The sequence below is a fragment of the Euphorbia lathyris genome, chromosome 9 (assembly GCF_963576675.1).
Source record: "Euphorbia lathyris chromosome 9, ddEupLath1.1, whole genome shotgun sequence".
Lineage (NCBI taxonomy): Eukaryota > Viridiplantae > Streptophyta > Magnoliopsida > Malpighiales > Euphorbiaceae > Euphorbia > Euphorbia lathyris.
The window spans coordinates 26,033,342-26,051,864 of record NC_088918.1 but is presented as its reverse complement, the minus strand read 5'-3'; the positions used below and the strand labels follow the sequence as shown (position 1 = coordinate 26,051,864).

At 36.3% G+C, this 18,523-nt stretch overlaps 2 protein-coding genes and 1 pseudogene across 2 annotated transcripts; 1 reads left to right on the top strand and 2 right to left on the bottom strand.

Moving 5' to 3' along the window:
- Positions 1 to 618: 618 nt before the first annotated feature.
- LOC136207303 (uncharacterized protein At3g28850-like) lies at positions 619 to 2,069 on the bottom strand (annotated as a pseudogene).
- A 1,722-nt stretch (positions 2,070 to 3,791) lies between these two features.
- On the top strand, positions 3,792 to 5,177 carry LOC136207302 (protein IQ-DOMAIN 19-like). Its single transcript, XM_065998585.1, has 3 exons — positions 3,792 to 4,184; positions 4,296 to 4,538; positions 4,629 to 5,177. Exons 1-3 carry the CDS (start codon positions 3,792 to 3,794, stop codon positions 5,175 to 5,177), a joined length of 1,185 nt encoding a protein of 394 aa, XP_065854657.1.
- A 689-nt stretch (positions 5,178 to 5,866) lies between these two features.
- On the bottom strand, positions 5,867 to 17,473 carry LOC136206025 (multisubstrate pseudouridine synthase 7). Its single transcript, XM_065996921.1, has 19 exons — positions 17,143 to 17,473; positions 16,852 to 17,064; positions 16,563 to 16,777; positions 16,355 to 16,427; positions 15,811 to 15,867; positions 14,543 to 14,622; positions 14,395 to 14,457; positions 14,211 to 14,298; positions 13,814 to 13,916; positions 13,580 to 13,683; positions 13,165 to 13,238; positions 11,632 to 11,696; positions 8,074 to 8,252; positions 7,540 to 7,607; positions 7,381 to 7,441; positions 7,097 to 7,134; positions 6,889 to 6,957; positions 6,472 to 6,796; positions 5,867 to 6,230 (listed from the first exon to the last, which is right to left on the bottom strand). The coding sequence occupies exons 1-19, from the start codon at positions 17,470 to 17,472 to the stop codon at positions 6,201 to 6,203; spliced, it is 2,235 nt and encodes a 744-aa protein (XP_065852993.1). The 5' UTR covers position 17,473; the 3' UTR covers positions 5,867 to 6,200.
- Between the last annotated feature and the right edge of the window lie 1,050 nt (positions 17,474 to 18,523).

Here is an 18,523-nt window from a genome sequence, read left to right as displayed (position 1 = left end):
CTATGTCCTCATGTCCGCTATCTACTTTAATTTCAACATGTGATTCCCAAGTGTTTCCGTCTCAGTTCGGTCCGTGGGTTTGTTCGTTATTCCTTCCGCGTCCTTTGCAGTGATGTTCAACTCTTTGTTCAAAGATCTGCGGATACACCTGATGCTTGTATTCTTTCATTTTTATTTTATGTGAGAATTAAAGTGCTTGTATTCTTTTATTTTTAGTTTTGTAAAATTGTGAAAATAATTAATTAGGAAAAGTATAAAAATAAACCTTGTGGTTATATCTATTTTCGATTGCAGCTTTATGGTTTAAAAATTTATAAAATGATACCTTGAGGTTCATTCCATTAGCAAACACATACCAAATTGACTAACGGTGCTAAAAGTCAAAGGAAAAAGAGTTAATTTGGTTCTTATATTTATTTATTTTATAAATTAACCCTCTTATTATCTAATTATCACAAACAAACCCCAAAATTAAAAAACAAATACACCTTCTCCATCACTCTCTAATTTCTTATTTTTCTTCTTCTTTCTCTCTCCTTTTTGTTAATTTCTCTCTTTAAAATTACAAAATCAAATACAATCATATATTAGAAGACAAACAGAAACATTGCATTAAAATCAAACCATATCCTCAACCATTTCACAGTTGTGGAAAACCATATCTAATTTTCCTTCTTCATGCATTCGTTTTATCTTATCGACGTCACCAATGTATTTTGTTCCGATAAAAACTCTCGCAAGTCCCAATCCTCCTCCATTCAAACCTTCTCCTAATAGTTTTTTAAGCTCCTCCTTAAACCCTGAATGCATCGATACATCTCTTTCATCTACTCTAAGGCCTAATCCTTTTATAATTACTCTCACATGGCAGCAATCCTCGTAAGTTTTTCGAACTCTTTGCAGACTTGTCGAGTATATGATTGCCTTCTCTTTGCTCCCCTTTGAACTATTTGGTTTTTCGTCTTCGTCGGAGGATGATGGCTTGACGTAAAATGGGTGATTTAGGGAGATTTGATTTAGTGATTTTCTAAATGTGGAAATTACTTACTGATCGAATTCTGAACTAATTGAATTAGGATTTTCTTCTTCCTCAGCCAATTGAAGCCAAATTTGCTTGATATGATTCAGTTGTTTCGGACTATCGGCAATTCGATTTGGATCATTGGTGATATCAAAAGAGAAGCTGTGAAATCTACGAGGAAGCAAATTTAAAGAACCATCATCTTCTTCAAGCCCTTCCATTAATTCCCAAATGTTAATCGTTTCAGGCTCATCCGGCGGCATTCTGATCGGAGTTCTAGTGATTATTTTGGGGATTTTCTCTTATTAGATCATATTAGACCAGGATTTGGCTTCAATTAGTCCGACTGAAAATTCTCTTATCTTCAATTCTTTGTCGGTGCAATGTTTCTGTTTGTCTTCTAATATATGATTGTATTTGATTTTTTATTTTTAAAGAGTGAAATTAATAAAGATGAGAGAGAAGAAAGAGAAAAAATAAGAAATGAGAAAGAGATGGAGAGGAAGGTATATTTGATTTTTATTTTTAATTTTTGAATTTGTTTATGATAATTAGATAATAAATAGGATTAATTTATAAAATAAATAAACATAAAGACCAAATTAACATTTTTCCCTTTGACTTTTAACACCATTAGTCAATTTGGTATATGCTTACTAACGGAATAAACATCAATGTACCATTTTGTAAATTTTTAAACCACAAGACTGCAATCGAAAATAGGTGTAACCACAAGGTTTATTTTTTGTATTTTTTCATAATTAATTTATAAAATAAAACATGAAGAAATTGCTTAGCTAAGAACCTAAGTTATCAATCCTCGTATAAGCACCTACTAAACTTAATTCTAGGACAAGACCATATATGTTCTCCTTAAGATAACTAGGACAAATAGGATAAATAATTTATTAGTCCCACATTTTTACGCCTCTATTTTGAAAAACACATTATAAAGTACATTTTTTTTTCCAATATTAACTCGTCTGATTCTTTTGTTTATTTTTTAAAAACTTTAACCGAGCATACATTTAGCTTTCAGAACAACCATAGTACAATACAAAATGACCATATTACTCTATTATTTTCTGTCAGTCAGTTTATTCCAAATATAACGATTAAAAATCTAAAAAAAAAGACAGAAAAACCAAAAGGTTAACAATGAAATGATAAGAACCTTATAATATATTTTTCAAAATATGAAGACTAAACGGTATGTTAGCTAAAAAGTAGGAGACTAATAAATTATTTACCCAAACAAATATGTTATAGTTTATAGCATGTAAGACCATTGTTGTTAGAATCTTACAATTCACGATTCGAATCATATGATTCGATTCAATTCAACTCTATTTCTAGCCGAATCAATAGGATGGATCTAAATTGTAACAGAATCATGAACCATACAATTCGATTCAGTTCTATTTCGAGTCAGATCTTCATCACTTTTCATCAAAAACTTCAACACTAACTACTAAGTCCACTATCTTCTAGTCCGATTGTTATTTATCAAGTTGTCAACTCAAACTAGTTTCATTCCATTATTATCAAGTTGACAATAAGGCAAAAAAAAAAAAAAAAAAAAAGCTCAAACTCTCCATCTTCACACTAAATTATTAAACATAATCTGATTTGTGAATTAGTTTTATTAAGATTGCATTTGCATTAGATTTGAATTGAAAGTAATTGGTTGATATGATTTCTTTTTTAACATTAAAATTGCATTTCTAGACTAATATTTGATAATATTTTGAGTTTATCATCATAAATATTTTGTTTTTTATAATAAGGGAAATTTACACAGAAATTCATATTTGAAACATTATTTACAACTATGTCAAGTAATGATTTTGAATTATGTCAAACTAGTAAAATCAGCATTTTTAATATATTTTAAGGATTAGAATTTATATATTAGGTGTCTAGGATATATTTTCTAGGATTTGGGATTTATGAATTGGGTCTAAATTTTTTAAATTAGGATGTAAAATCATGCTTTATTTGTAATATATAGAAAATAATGACATATTAAGAATAAAGTTTGATAATATGATTTAGTTGTAATTTTATAGTTATTTATGATATTCATGTAATTGACGAGAAATTTTACAGTACTCCGGGAGTAATACTCCCGGTCAATCAAAATCGTGTTTGAATCTCACTACATGGGTATGATTGGTGCAAAGAGAAATATATATACATGTGTCATGGATTGATTGGCAAGGAGTATTACTCCAGGAGTACCCTAAAATTTCTCGTAATTGACCCTTATAATAATTATGAATTTGAACTGAATCTTACATTTCGATTCGATTCGATTCACAAGTCACGATTTCACAAAATGTGGATTTCGATTCACGAGTCAAATCTCGATTCAACAATGTGTAAGACAAAAATAATATTTTATTTGGCTTTCATGAGTTCTTTTTGTTTTTTCGACCCTTGTCAATCAAGTGAGGTAATTTACATACTATAAACTATATAAATATTGTTTTAAATCATGGCAAACTATACGAGGATTTGTTATTATTTTGTTTTGTGACTCTTGTCAAGGCTGGTTTACTATTTAATTGCTTAATTTGTTAGTAATCTTTAGGGTTGTGGCAAATGGCTTCGTGCGGAACAACTTCTGCAGGCCTTTCTGAATAAAAAATAGGCTACAAACATCAACTACATAAGTCAACACTCAAATATTTTCTCTTATATAGAGGCAATCATCAGAGACATACACGACTTTATTAAAATTTGCTTACCCTGGAATTGGATTTTAGAAATGGGAAAGGCAAGCAGGTGGATGATAAACTTATTCCTAGGCAAAAAGGAGGAGAAAGGCAACAGGAAGAATAACATTTCTTTTTATGATGACAATTTTATAACCCCATCTGCAACTATACCTTCTATTCCCAATTACAAAAGATGGAGCTTTGGAAAATCATCAAGCAAAGAGAGACACCATAAATTTTCAAAATCTCTTGACTCAATCACACCACTTATAACGCAGCATGCAGCAGCAGCAATAGATTGGGGGAATCAACCAAATAAAAAGGCCAAGATTGTTGCAATACCACAAGCAGAATCAGTTAAAAGACTTACCAGAAATGGAATAACCAAATCACTTGAACATGCATCTGCCACCAGGATCCAAGCTGTTTTCCGGTCTTATCTGGTAATACCATATGCAAACTTTCATTTAGAATTTCTTCATCCTATTAGAAAGACCAGCAAGTAGAGGTTTGAATTATAGCATAATACAACTGATTTTCATGTATTTTTGCAGGCCAAGAAAGCCTTATGTGCATTGAGGGCGCTAGTGAAGATACAAGCGCTGGTCAGAGGTCACTTGGTGAGGAAACAAACAACAGCTACAATGAGACAAATGCATGCATTGATGTCAATACAAGTTAGGGCTCGGTTTCAGCGAATTCAAATGGCTGAAGAATCATCACAACTTGCCGTGCGAAGCCAATCATCTAGACATGCAAATTTCTCTCATGAAACTGGACTAAGAGGAGCATATAAAGTAAGTTTTCTAATTACTTGTCAAACTATAGGAGAGATAGTTGATCATATTCTTCAACTAGTAGTTATTGACAGTAGTCTCTTCATGTAGGAAGCAACCAACTGGAATATTTATGAAACAGAAAGAGTTTTGAAGCACAAACATGATTATTTAAGCAGTTCAGCAAAGAGAAGGGAGCACAGACCTAGAAAATATTACTCAGGAGAACTATCCATCTCCAAGCGAGATCAAGAATATGAGTTTTCCTTCTCTACAGCACATAATAGTCCCCAAATCCGTTCTCCAACTGCTACAGCGATCCCAGGACGAGCATCTTTTACATACCACAAGCCAGATTATGAGCACCCTGTTCCTAGTCCAAACTATATGTCCAACACAGAATCTTCAAAGGCTAAAGTCAGATCACAAAGTGAACCGAGACAGAGACCTATACTGAGCATGAGACCAAAAGGCAAGCAAGCAGATTTAATTGATGCTCAAACACAGGGTCTTTCATCTCACAAAATTGAAGACCCTTGGTTTACCAAAGTCTATAGCACAACCAAGGCAAAGAACAGTGATTGTGATGCCAAGAGCACAGGTAGCTCTAGTCATTCTAACTACAGCAAACTACTTGTCACATACGAGGCAAGTTCTTGATGTAATCTATTGTCAATTTTGAAAAATATCTCATAGTGTTTTTCGTCTAAGTTATTTGAATCTTTTGATTGCAGCCCCATCTGAATCTGTATTGACTGCCTCCATCTGTCACTTGAACTTTTGGGAGGATTATCACAGACAAGGTCGGTTTCTATGATGCTACTGAAGAAAGCAACAATTACTACAATTTATGAATCAAGTCAACACAAGGAGGCTTTAAACTCAAGGTCACCATGCTTTAAGGCACTAATTCATCTGGTTACATTTGCCAATTCTGGCCATCAACAAGTTTAGACAAAAAGGATCCAACCGCACAAAAATCACTCACAAATATTCTTTTGTGTGGACGTAGTTTTCCATTCCTTCCAGAGGGGAAAAGGGACCAAGCAATTGATACATAGAATACAATAGTTAGGTGATTGTGTCAAACTTGAATATCTTTTCCCACTAATCATGAATACGATAAAGATTTTGTTATTTGTCCAATTTGTTAATGATGCAACCAATTGCAACAAAAGTTGAAGCTAAAAGACTAGAATCTGTCTTCCCTTTCCAACTGGTATATATCTGTTCGAGGGAAGCAGATTTTAGGTCCAAGCTCGAATAGCTCAGTAATGCTTCACGTTTCCAAATATTATAATGAGAATTTAATGAATGCACAATTGCATAAACAAATGTATACGACCAGGAAAACCAAACTCAGGTGTAAAATTACATTAAAATGTGAAAACGAAGGCTCCACAAAATTCAGGCTTCAACAGTAGGTTTAATTTTACACATGATAAGAAGTTAAGCTAAATATTACGAATCAAGAATCATTATACAAGTCAAATGAATGTACTTATCAGAAAAACAAAAAGTGAGAAACAATATTAAAATATATCATTCGAACAAAATTTATCTACAGGTTGAGATTCTTAATTCATGAAAAAAGGCTAAACCTCGTTTGCTCCAAAAATTAGTACTTTTTGACACCCAAGAAAAAGCAATATTTCTTCCCTGGAAACTGCAAATCTCATGATGTCAATTGTTTAATGTTTTGTGGAAGGCAACCTGCAGTGTTACAAATAATTAGTTTGACACGTATTTCTATCAAACAAATAACATTAATGAAATTCCAGCCGGTAACTGTTTTGGAAAAATGTCCAGTATATGTAGAAAATATATATGGACACTCGCATATGTGCAATTCTGACACATGAATAAACCTTAGAATTTAGAAACACAAATCAAATTCCAAATTTAAGAACTTTTGAGACATGTTCACAAAAGAAAACTTTAGAAGGATACATACAGATGTTGATGTCTTCAGCAATTCTCGTATGGCCATTGTTGCATAACACGAACTTGGAAGAGTGAAGCTTAACTTGAGAGCTGTTTGGGCTTCCTGCATTTTAGAGCCTACATCTCTCTCACCCTCGGCTTCTTTACTATCTGTTGATAGATTTCTGTCACTTTGATAGTTCACCGGTAGATTTGTGCAATCAGATGGGCTTTTGTTCTCACTTCCATCAGCTTGTTCTTCTTCATTAATAGGTCTTAAAGATTTACCCTTGGCAAATTTATCAAAATCTGTCTCCGCCAATGGCGCATTAACATCAGTGTATGAGAGTAGTTCCCTGCAGAAAGAGAAATAACAATGATTGATCAAAGCATTATCCAGACATGAAGACCAATAAATCTAAAGGATGATAAAAGCACGAAGGCATGCCATTCAAAGTCCACCGGCTTCTGAAAAACACGCCTATAACTTCCAGTCATGCTGGTTATGGAAAATTCCCTGCCAACAAGATACATATAGTACTCCAATGAGAAAGTAAGCGTGTGCATTTCCATGTATTTCTGTGTGTATGCATGCGTGAAAGCGGGAGAGAAGGGAATGCAATGAAGAATTCAAGGAGCATTAGTTTGTAAAGTACTTGACACTATGCACACTCTCAGCTAAACTGATTCCATCCTGCTCAAAACCAATAAGATGATAATTAGAAAGTAAAATACAAAATATAAAAATTACTAACTAAACTATTGAAATGCGAAATGCGTAAAACCTCTTAACACTCCTATCGAGCGCATGGTTTGTATTTCATAAGCATGGAAAGGTATAAGCAATGATCGATATTGATTCATAAAAATGTTTAAGGACTTTTTCCTATCAATAATTATTCTTTTATACAGGTAGGTAAGATTATAAGACATTGCAAACCTTCTTTGCCAAATCATGAAAAACTTCGGCAATCTCATTTGTGGGAAAAGACACCCTAGATCTGCCAAAAGAAAAAAAAAACAAGAAGTGTTAGATCATAGATAATTTTAATGATAGGAAAATCAGGTGGGAGTGGGTGGGACCATGTTTGAATTTTACCCGGGCATAGGAAGGATGACATCGTCAATAGTATAATTGCCAATAGAAATATCTTCTGCAGCTAATGCCTGCAAATGATAATAGAAATGTTAAATTTCCAAAACCATATTAATTTTACATCAGACTACCAGTGAAATATGAATTAGATTGACAGCATTCAGCTAGTGCTTTAACAATAGAAATGCTATTTAAAGTTAACTTGACAAATGCGATGAAAAAAAAATAACTTATCAAGTAGCAATGCTCCTAATGACTGCTAAGCATGTAAAAGAAAAAGAAAAAAAAGGGGCGGCCCGGTCGCACTACGCGTCCCCGCTGAGCGAGGGTCCGGGAAGGGGTCCCACCACAAGGGTGTACTGGGGGCAAGCCTTCCCCTGCCAATTTATTTGGCAAGAGGCCGCTCCTAAGACTCGAACCCGTGACCTCTTGGTCACACGACAACAACGTTTACCGTTGCGCCAAGGCTCGCCCTCAAGCATGTAAAAGAAAAAGTGAAAAAAATAGTTATGCAATATTTATGATATAGGACTTGACTTTGACGGGAGTATTTTTCATTTGCTGAAGATCTGGTCCAGGAGCATCATCTAAATTGCCGCAGTCGTACACGTCATCACAGGTATCATCCTCACATTCAGGACTAACATCTTTTGTCTCTTTTTCAGTGTCATCCTCTTTACAGTATACCAAATCCCCCACCACAACTTTGTCACTTCCTGCAAAATGATTAAACAATGTTATGAAATTTTGTGCTCGCATCTGGAGAGCTGTAGGTTTGTAGCGGCCAGCGTAAAACTTAGCCACATCTTATGACATGAACCATACTATAAATACCGTTGGGGCGTTCCCTACTCAGCGACGCTCTGCACTTCCTAGACCCGGGTGTAGTGATAAATGTGCAAGGGTTGCTAGGTCGTCGCCCCGAAGCGGCGCGCCACCCCAGGACCCGGGGGTGGTGTCAAATATGCAAGGGTTGCGGGTAAATAAGTTAGTCCACGGTAATGGTAGGGGTAGGGGTAGGGGTAAGGGTAGTAGGTTACGCTTTGGGACATGGAACATAGGTTCTTTGACAGGAAGATTAGCTGAAATTGTAGATGTTATGAAGAGGAGGAGAATAAATATAATGTGCCTACAAGAAACCAAGTGGGTTGGAGCCAAGGCTAGAGAGATAGCTCCTTGGGGTTATAAGCTTTGGTACTCAGGAAAGGATAAGGGTAGAAATGGAGTAGGTATTCTTATTGATAGGGAATATATTGATGATGTAGTAGCGGTGTCTAGGAAGAGCGATAGAATTATGAGTGTCAAGCTAGTGACAGGGGATAAGGTTGTTAATGTCATTAGTGCATATGCGCCACAAATAGGATTAGATGTCTCTATAAGACAAGCTTTTTGGGAGGACTTAGAGGAAGTGGTGCAACAGGTTCCTAGAGATGAAAAAATGGTACTGGGGTGATCTCAATGGACACGTGGGTTCTAGGCGAGATGGGTTTGAGAGTGTTCATGGAGGGTATGGTTTTGGAGATAAGAATGAAGCAGGAAATGATATTTTGGAATTCGCATCAGCCTATGACTTGAGTATCATGAACACATGGTTTATGAAGAGAACATCCCACTTAGTGACTTATCGGAGTGGCGGTAATGCGAGCCAAATTGACTTCTTCTTAGTAAGGAGTGCTTAGAGAAAGAATTATATTGATTGTAAGGTGATCCCTGGTGAGAGTACGACAACCCAACATAGAGCAGTGGTGCTTGATTTTCGAAGTAGGAAATGTATAAAAAAACAAACACCACAAGTAGAGACTAAGATTAAGTGGTGGAAATTGCAAGGAGAGAATCAACAAAAATTTGTGGATGAGATGACCAAAAAAGATGTTTGGACTTGTAATATGGATTTAGATATAGATTCGATATGGACCAAGATGGAGCATAGTATAAGGGAAGTAGCGAAGGAAGTTCTAGGGGAATCTAAAGGTAGCATGCCACCGGGTAAGGACACATCTTGGTGGACAGAAGAAGTACGACAAACAGTAAAGAGTAAGCGAGAATCCTATAAAATATTGGGGAAATGTAGGAGTGACGAGAACTACGAAAAATACAAAGAGGCTAAAAGGGAAGTAAAGAAGGTCATACGAGATGCTAGAGCAAAGGTGAATCGGGATCTGTATACCAGATTGGATACGAAAGAAGGGGAAAGAGACATATATAGAATTGCTCGGATGAGAGATAGGAAGACGCGAGATCTCGGAAAAGCTAAATGTGTGAAGGATGTGGACCTGAAAGTCCTAGTTGGAGATAAGGATATCAAGGAACGATGGAGGTCCTATTTTGATGACTTATTTAATGGAGATCGCAGGCAAGATGTTGGAGATATAAGCATCCATCACGATATGATAAATCATGAATGCCTGCGGAGAATTCAAAAGGGTGAAGTCAAAATGGCATTAAGTAAGATGAAGTTGAAGAAAGCAGTAGGACCTGATGGCATCCCTATTGAGATTTGGAGATGTTTGGGAGAAAGAGGAATCGAATGGTTGACGACGTTCTTCAACAAAATTTGGAGAAACAATAAGATGCCATCAGAATGGAGGAAAAGTATCTTAATCCCTTTGTATAAGAACAAAGGCGATGTCCAAGATTGTGCCAACTATCGGGGAATCAAATTAATGAGTCACACTATGAAACTTTGGGAGCGAGTGATCGAACAAAGGCTAAGGAGGACGGTGGAGATCTCGGAAAACCAGTTTGGCTTTATGCCGGGAAGATCAACTATGGAAGCCATCCATCTAATGAGACAATTAATGGAGCACTATCGAAATAAGAAGAAAGACTTGCATATGGTTTTCATTGACTTGGAGAAAGCATATGATAAGGTACCAAGGGAAGTACTTTGGTGGGCCTTGATAAGGAAAGGCATTTCGCGGAAATATATTGACATCATAAAGGACATGTATGAGGGAGCATGCACGAGTGTACGTACTAGTGTTGGGAAGACTGAAGAGTTTCCTATTACGATTGGAGTGCATCAAGGTTCCGCACTAAGCCCATTTCTTTTTGCCATCGTTATGGATGAACTAACAAGTTCACTTCAAGATGGTATACCATGGTGCATGCTGTTTGCAGATGATATTGTGTTGGTTGATGAGACGAAAGAAGGAGTGGAGAGGAAGTTGGAACTATGGAGACAAACTCTAGAATCTAGAGGCTTTAAGTTGAGCCGAAGTAAGACAGAATATTTGGAGTGTAAGTTTAGCGGCCATAGGAGTAGGGAGGCAGGGACAATCACCCTAGATGGGAGAGTTGTTCAGGCCTCGGATTGCTTCCGGTATTTAGGATCTATTATCCAAACGGATGGAGAAGCAGATGGAGATGTTGCTCATAGGATTAAAGCTGGTTGGTCGAAGTGGAAGAGTGCTACGGGTTTCCTTTGTGACCCCGACATGCCTAATAGATTGAAGGGGAAATTCTACCGGACGGCAATTAGACCTATATGGTACGGAGTGTTGGGCAGTGAAACACTGCCACATCCATAAGATGTCGGTGGCGGAGATGCGTATGTTGAGATGGATGTGTGGTCATACGAGAAAGGATCGGGTGAGTAATGAAATAATTAGGACAAAAGTAGGGGTCACATCTATTGAGAATAAAATGAGAGAAAACCGACTAAGGTGGTTTGGCCATGTGAGACGTAGAGCGCTTGATGCGCCGGTTAGGAGAACCGAAGAGTGGCAAAGGGATGTAGTGGTGAGGGGTAGGGGAAGACCTAAGCAAACTTGGAGGAGGGTGATCGAGAGTGATATGAGTTTACTAGGAATTGAGGAAAATATGGTAGTGGATAGGATGGAGTGGAGGGAGCGAATTTGGGTCGCTGACACGACTTGATTTCACGGTTTTATATGATGGTTCATGTTAGCCGACCTCGAATCATTTCGGGACTAAGGCTTTGTTGTTGTTGTTGTTGTATCTGGAGAGCTGTAATCAGGATTTGACAAAGTGAAAAGCAATAGCTATGACTGTGACAGCACTAACAGTCAAAACCATTCACTTCATGTACATACTACATGTAACAATAAAAACATTAAAAACATATCAGCTTACCATATTTTTGCACTCTCATACTTGCTGCATGGTTCCACAAATAGCTCTGGTAACTGTGCACATACCTAAACAATTATCACACAACAAATCAGAAGTTAAAAAGGCTGCTATAAATCAATGGTCTCCTACACAAGGAACTGGCTCATTCTTTTATGTTAAACCAGTTCTGCAGAAAAATATTTAGTTTAGTTGTATATCCCAAAGTTAATTTGCCTGATAGAGTATTGATCTTGTAAATTTCATATTCCATAGCATCTCACCATCCCCAAACACAGACACAAGGCACTATTTACCACTTTTCTCCAAATGGTACTACATCAAGGTAAACCATAATTGTGCCTTAGCCTAAGGCTCCAGGCTCACAATGCACTAGGCTTGAGCGCCTTAGCACCCACAAAGGCTCGCGCTGTGGCCAAGGCGACGGCAAAGGCGTGCCTAACCGTGGTTATAAGAGGTGTGCCATGGCACGCCTATATGTCACATGGGTTTTTTTGTAGGTTTGTTTAGGGTTTTAATCTCTACCATTGGATTAGACTAGTGTCCAAAAAAAGAAACAAAGACTTAGAAGAGACAGATACATAACGGGAAACTGGTAGATGAGTATGATGAGGATGAGATCCTTGAAGAAGAATTTGATTTGATGATGTTGAAAATGAGGAGAGTGATGATCGATGGAATTTGAGACATTTGATGAGAAGTATCAACTTAGGATTTACTATTTACTTGAACACTTAACGTTAGATTATGGGGTTTATTGCATGTTAGAATTTATGCTTACAAATATTTATGATTTAGTATTTATTGCATTTTGATTTTAAAATTTACCATTTCTTATATTTTAAATATTACTATTATTATTTATGGTTTTATATAACTTTATTCTTTTAATGCTTGCGCTAAGGCTCCATGACCCCTTGCGTGTTAGTGCACCATTTGCCTTTAATAACTACAGGGTAAACTATATTGAAAATTTGACCCCTAAAAAAAAGGAAAATGTTGGATGTGGATGTCCAAGGAACAATACCTTGTTGTGAAGAATGCATTCATGTGTATAAGCACTAGTATTTCTATACTTAAACTCACATGCTAAAGCAAAAATGATCTGTGTAATAAATGGGGCTAGAGGAACTTACTAGGATGGATAACTAATCTAGATAGGATAACTTAAGATTATCCAAGTTAGAAAGAAGACATAGTTGAGGAAGAAAGTTGATATGCATAAAGCAATTAAATTGTGCCCGCTGTGTAATTGATGATTATTCTTGAATAGTGTTCAAGAAAATAAGCAAAATGTTGAAGGCTGCGCGTTCATATAAACTTTCTTTTCAACCTCGTCTTCTTTCTAGTTCTGGTCATCTTGGGTAGCCTAACTAGATCAACTACTGATCATAGTAAGTTCCCCTAGCCCCTAATGAAGGCATAATATGCTGCAGATGCTTCCAGAGGATCCATACAAAAGAATCAAGGCCATCTTTACTAGTTCTCTTCTGAAAGTAAAACATAGTATCTTCAATTATTTCAGGATAATCTTACATCATTCTCAAAGTTCTAGGTATAGCTTTCAGGGCCTGCAAGTAGTTCCCAGGACATTTCTTCAAACATTGAAGCTGTACACCATAGAAAAGGGGAAGTAAAAATAAAATTTAAACAAGAGGTAATCTCATATAACTATATGAAGTCCGTGAATAAAAAGGGCGGCCCGGTCGCACTACGCGTCCCCGCTGAGCGAGGGTCCGGGGAGGGGTCCCACCACAAGGGTGTACTGGGAGCAAACCTTCCCCTGCCAATTTATTTGGCAAGAGGCCGCTCCTAAGACTCGAACCCGTGACCTCTTGGTCACACGACAACAACGTTTACCGTTCCGTGAATCCACCACATAAATAGCAACATCAATAAAATTCAACATGCCAACATCACTCAAAAAGGGCAGTAATTGTAGACAACATACTATGGACCTTTCGGCAATCAGATAGCGAGGCAATTGCCTTAGGGTCCCATCAATGTCATTGCTTTCTATATAGTATTCCCGTGCTTTCTTCACTGCATCTCTTTGTATGAAAAGATAGGAGTCAAGAAAAAGAACAGCTAATATTTCTACCAATAATGTTTTAGAGTTGAAAGAAACAAGATATTTGAATCAAAATCAGCTATGCAGAAAATGTCCCAGCCAATAAAAGGATATCTCCTTCTCTTGGATCAAGGATCATGCTTACAGCATTTTTCCACTCTCCTCGAAGTAATGCAGCTCCAATAAGGTGTGTTGGAACAGAACCACTACCAAAACGCTGAAAGAGATTGAACAATGTAAACTAAACCACAGAACTACAGAATGTTATAAGAACAAGAATGAAATATAATAACTAATTCAACAAGGATTTGTAAACATCAGCATGGGGGATCAATAACCAGAGCCGGGACAGAATTTCTGCAGGGACAGAATTTCTGCAAGGACGGCTGATTAATTTATCTAACTATAGTAATCACAGTCACAGAATGTAAAGTGGAAACATTGAATGAAACAAGCAAAATATCACATGCCCACACACATGGACACAAACAAGATACAATCAAGGAAGTACCTGTAGACCAAAGTAGTTGATAAACCCATGCTTTCCTAATGACTCCGCAGAACCCTTGATGGTATCTTCAGAATCTGCAACAACTCCTCTAATGGAATGTAAGAGAAGCAAGTCCTTTCCATGAGAATTAGAATTGAACAGAATCAGCCAACACAAAAATGGTTCATGTACAGGAGACTCTTACCGCAATGTGACAGTGAATCGATTGCCTAGGAGCTGGCCAAGAAGAAGTCCTTCCTTGACATAGCTGCAGAATAATGGAAATGCAACTTTTGTGTAATGTAAAGTAATACCCTCACTCAGAAAAATAGAAACTAAGGGGCAACTCTTACCAGAAGTCACCCACTTTGATACCAATCAATCTGTCATTAAGAGCAGCTAGTCTACTTGCATGCTGCTTGAAAACAGTGACCTGGAAGCAGAAAATAACTTCAATGCAACAAGGAAATTACACAATATGCACATGCCCTACAAGATCAATCAACATGCACTCAAATTTCCACATATAAATACTTGAAAAGACCCTTTGTACAGTCAAACTCTTCTACATCAAACAGAGCCTTACAATAGAATCAAAACCTACATAAGATTCCATATAATCAACATTAAAAACTGTAAATAAACAAACTACAAGAAAGATCCTGACAACAAGATTATTAATGGATGAGAAACATAGATAATACAAAGTACTTTTTTATTGCAATTTTATCCAAACAATGAGGTGGTGTTTGGTACAACATAATGAAAAGGAAAGGAATGCAAAATGTAATGGAATTTAATGGAATCAGAACTGATTATCTTTTTTGGATGTGTGAAGAAAAACAATCCAAATGATGAAATGGGCATCACATCATCAAATTTGAATGCACATTTTAAAATAATAAATGATGTAATTGGTATTATAGTATTATTACGTTTACTTAGCCAAGTCAGAGAAAAACTTCAAATTGGAGTTTAAGAAGGGGAAAATATATAAAAGAGCAAGGATTTAAAAATAGAAAAAATTAACTTTGAAGGAAAAGGATTAAAGAGCCTCAGAGCCTTTTGCATTTGCTAGAGTGACAAACAAGAGAAAGGAAAATACAACACTACAAAAATGAAAAGGAAAATGTTTCCAAAATAAATAAAAAGGAGGAAAAAGAAAATGAACTGAATAAACATAATCAGGTGATATCCATTTTTCAAGGTAATGGTCATTACAGGAAAAAATATGGGAAGCTAAATCCTCACTTCATGATTAAGGTCTGAAACAAAATATTTCAGTGAACAAAGTAATGTAATGTATGATCATTCCATCACATAGTTCATCACAATGTACTAAACACCGCCTATAAGTTTAATAAGTTCTTCACTTGTATTTTGTATAATCATTTCTGAGCTTTTTCTTAGGATTTCTTCTTTCTGAAAGTTCATGGTATCTTGGCTGTCAACAAGTAGTATCTACTAAAACTTTAATACTTAAAAATTGAAAAAGTTATAGTATTTAGATGAAATTGAATAATTGTTGCATATAGGAGAAAAACCGCCAAAATTAATTGTAAAAAGAAAAATACAAAAATTGGAAATGATTCTGATATTTGCACTAACCATAAAGGCTTACCCCTTGAGTTGTGATAGCCCGTTTATCCTTCGTACCCGCAAATCCGAAAGATCTTGGCTATGAAGCAAACGTATCAGTTCAAAAGAAAACACAATATATATGATAAGCAACTTGAATTTTGCCACAGATATCAATAATACAGACAGAGAAAGATAAGTGCAGGGTATAGCACCAAAAAAAAAAAAAAAAAAAAAAAAAAAAAAAACTAATCAAACATGTATGAAAAAAATAAGAATTAAGGGTCAAAATGGCCCCTGAAGTTGACAGGCAGGATCAGTTTAGCTAGTTTAGGTATCAACTCGGTCCTGAAACCAACAATATTTGACAAATTAGCCCAAATTTGGCAATTGTTTAGGTGTTGAAACTGATTGTATTTGGGCTAATTTGTCAAATGTAGTCATTTTGACCCTTAATTCAAAAAAAATAATAAATCCACTACTGCTCGAGCACCAAAATTTAACCAATAACCCACCGCCAGCAGAAAACTAGTTTTGCAGTCTCTTACAGCATTAATCAAAAGACCCAAACCATAATACGGACGTACCTGAATGCCGAGCATCTTTCCGATTAGTCCTATGCATTCCTGTGTATCTTTATTCTCCTTGTAAAGATGAAACCTGATAATTGATTATGACAGTCCTCTTAGGATTAAAATTACAAAACTTCAACCGGATAAGTAGAGGGGGGGAATGCATAAAGTTGCAATTTGAGAGGCATGAAAGGCAAAGTTAACCACCCCGTATAAACCGTACCTAAGAAACTTGGCTACATGCTCCGGCCAACTATCTGAACCTCTACAATCAAAGGGCCTATCACCTCTGTCCTTCCGTTTCTTAGAATTCCTACCTCCACTGTTACGTCCTCCAGAATTCAATCTCACGCGAATGCACTTCGATGAAGCATCAGGTCCATCAACAGTATCAGTAACTAGGAACTTGAACTTCTCCTTGAAGAAATTATGCACTGCCTGGAAAATTCATACAGAAAATAAATTTAACGAATAAAATTTATAAGTAGCTATTTTCAAACTCTAATACTAACCGTTCGGTGGGCTTTATCAGAACTTGGAGAAAGAAGGATAGGCGAAATGTCATTGCTATCTTCAGTTGCAGAAGTAACTTGGATGACAAAAGTTTCTAAACTCTCCGCATCAGAATCACCAGCAAGAGACCTAAAAGATTCGATTTCAGACGCATAACTTTTCCCCATTTGAGTTTCTACCTTCTTCTCACGCTCTTCAACAGCTTCTATCATCTGAGACGGCCAAGACAAATCAAATTGAAACTATAAACTAGAACAGAAAAAGACTGTAAATATGAAAAGAGAATTAACCTGTGGAGGAACATCCATAGAGGTCAAATGAACCACATTCCCATCGTTATCAACTTCGTTCACTATAAAATCAGAGTACCTCTGCTTGAGAATGCCGCGAAAGCCAGGGAGTTGAGAAATATAGCAGAAAATGCCAACTTCTGATTCATCCATTGTCGTTTTTACTGTCGCCGTTAGTGCTCTGGAACAACCGAGTATAGTAGCGGAAGTAGTGGTGGCGACGTAGGTGTTACGGTTAGTGGAGTAGCAGGACGAGAAGGTGTAGGGTTTTATTACAGATACGTGCCGGAGCGATACAAGGTTGTGCCACCGCATTCCGGGGCTTGACATGATTTTCTCCAAAACGCGACGTTTTGGATTTATTATATTCTCTTTTCCTTTTCAGATATTTTAGATTTTTATTAAGGGCTAATTACAAATCTAGCCCAATTAAAAGGGGTCATTTACATATCTAACTCACTTTGCTTTTATTTTACCAAATTAGACCATTTCATCCACTTTGGACAAAATTACCCTTAGTTCTATTGATCGATGGATCGATTTCTGATATCAATCGTTAGCGATTTTTGAAGTATTATGTTTAATTTCCCATAGAAATTGTATATTTTTAACTTATATGCCTGCTTTTCTCGCTGGTCTTACCTCTTTCTTCATCTATAATGGTATGTTTCAATTTTCTTAATTTTCCACCATTTTTCTCCATTGTTATCGCATTTGTGACGAAATTTGTCGTATTTCGTCACAAATACGACAACAGTTGTCGTATTCGTCACAAATGCGACAACTCTTCGCATTTCGTCGCAAATGCGACAAGAGTTGTCGCATCTGCGACAAGTATTGTCGCATTTGCGACGATGTGCGACAACTGTTGTTGCATTTGTGACAAAATGCGACAAATTTCGTCACAAATGCGACAATAATGGAGAAAAATGGTGGAAAATATAGAAAATTGAAACAATACCATTACAGATGAAGAAAGAGGCAAGACCAGCGAGAAAGCAGACGTATAAACTAAAATCATACAATTTCTACGGAAAATTGAACATAATACTTCAAAAATCGCTAACGATTGATATCGGAAATCGAAGAAGATGAACCGAAGAAGAAGGAGGAGAACCAGAAGAAGAAGATGAAGCGGAAGAAGAATAAGCAGGAGCAGATCCATCGATCAATAGAACTAAGGGTAATTTTGTCCAAAATACAAAATGGATGAAATGGTCTAATTTGGTAAGATGGAAACAAAGTGGGTTAGATATATAAATGACCCCTCTTAATTGGACTAAATTTGTAATTAGCCCTTTATTAATTGATGCTTCATTTTTTTTTGTTGGTTAGATAAAAAAGGAAAGAAGCCCATACCAACAAATAAAAAAATAAGAGA

Coding starts and splice junctions, on each gene's coding strand:
- LOC136207302 (XM_065998585.1), top strand. CDS start 3,792: ATGGGAAAGGCAAGCAGGTGGATGATAAACTTATTCCTAGGCAAAAAG. Junction 4,185..4,295: donor CTGTTTTCCGGTCTTATCTG/GTAATACCATAT, acceptor GTATTTTTGCAG/GCCAAGAAAGCCTTATGTGC. Junction 4,539..4,628: donor GACTAAGAGGAGCATATAAA/GTAAGTTTTCTA, acceptor CTCTTCATGTAG/GAAGCAACCAACTGGAATAT.
- LOC136206025 (XM_065996921.1), bottom strand. CDS start 17,472: ATGTCAAGCCCCGGAATGCGGTGGCACAACCTTGTATCGCTCCGGCAC. Junction 14,299..14,394: donor CGATTCACTGTCACATTGCG/GTAAGAGTCTCC, acceptor ACATTCCATTAG/AGGAGTTGTTGCAGATTCTG. Junction 6,797..6,888: donor AAGCCGGTGGACTTTGAATG/GCATGCCTTCGT, acceptor CTCTTTCTGCAG/GGAACTACTCTCATACACTG.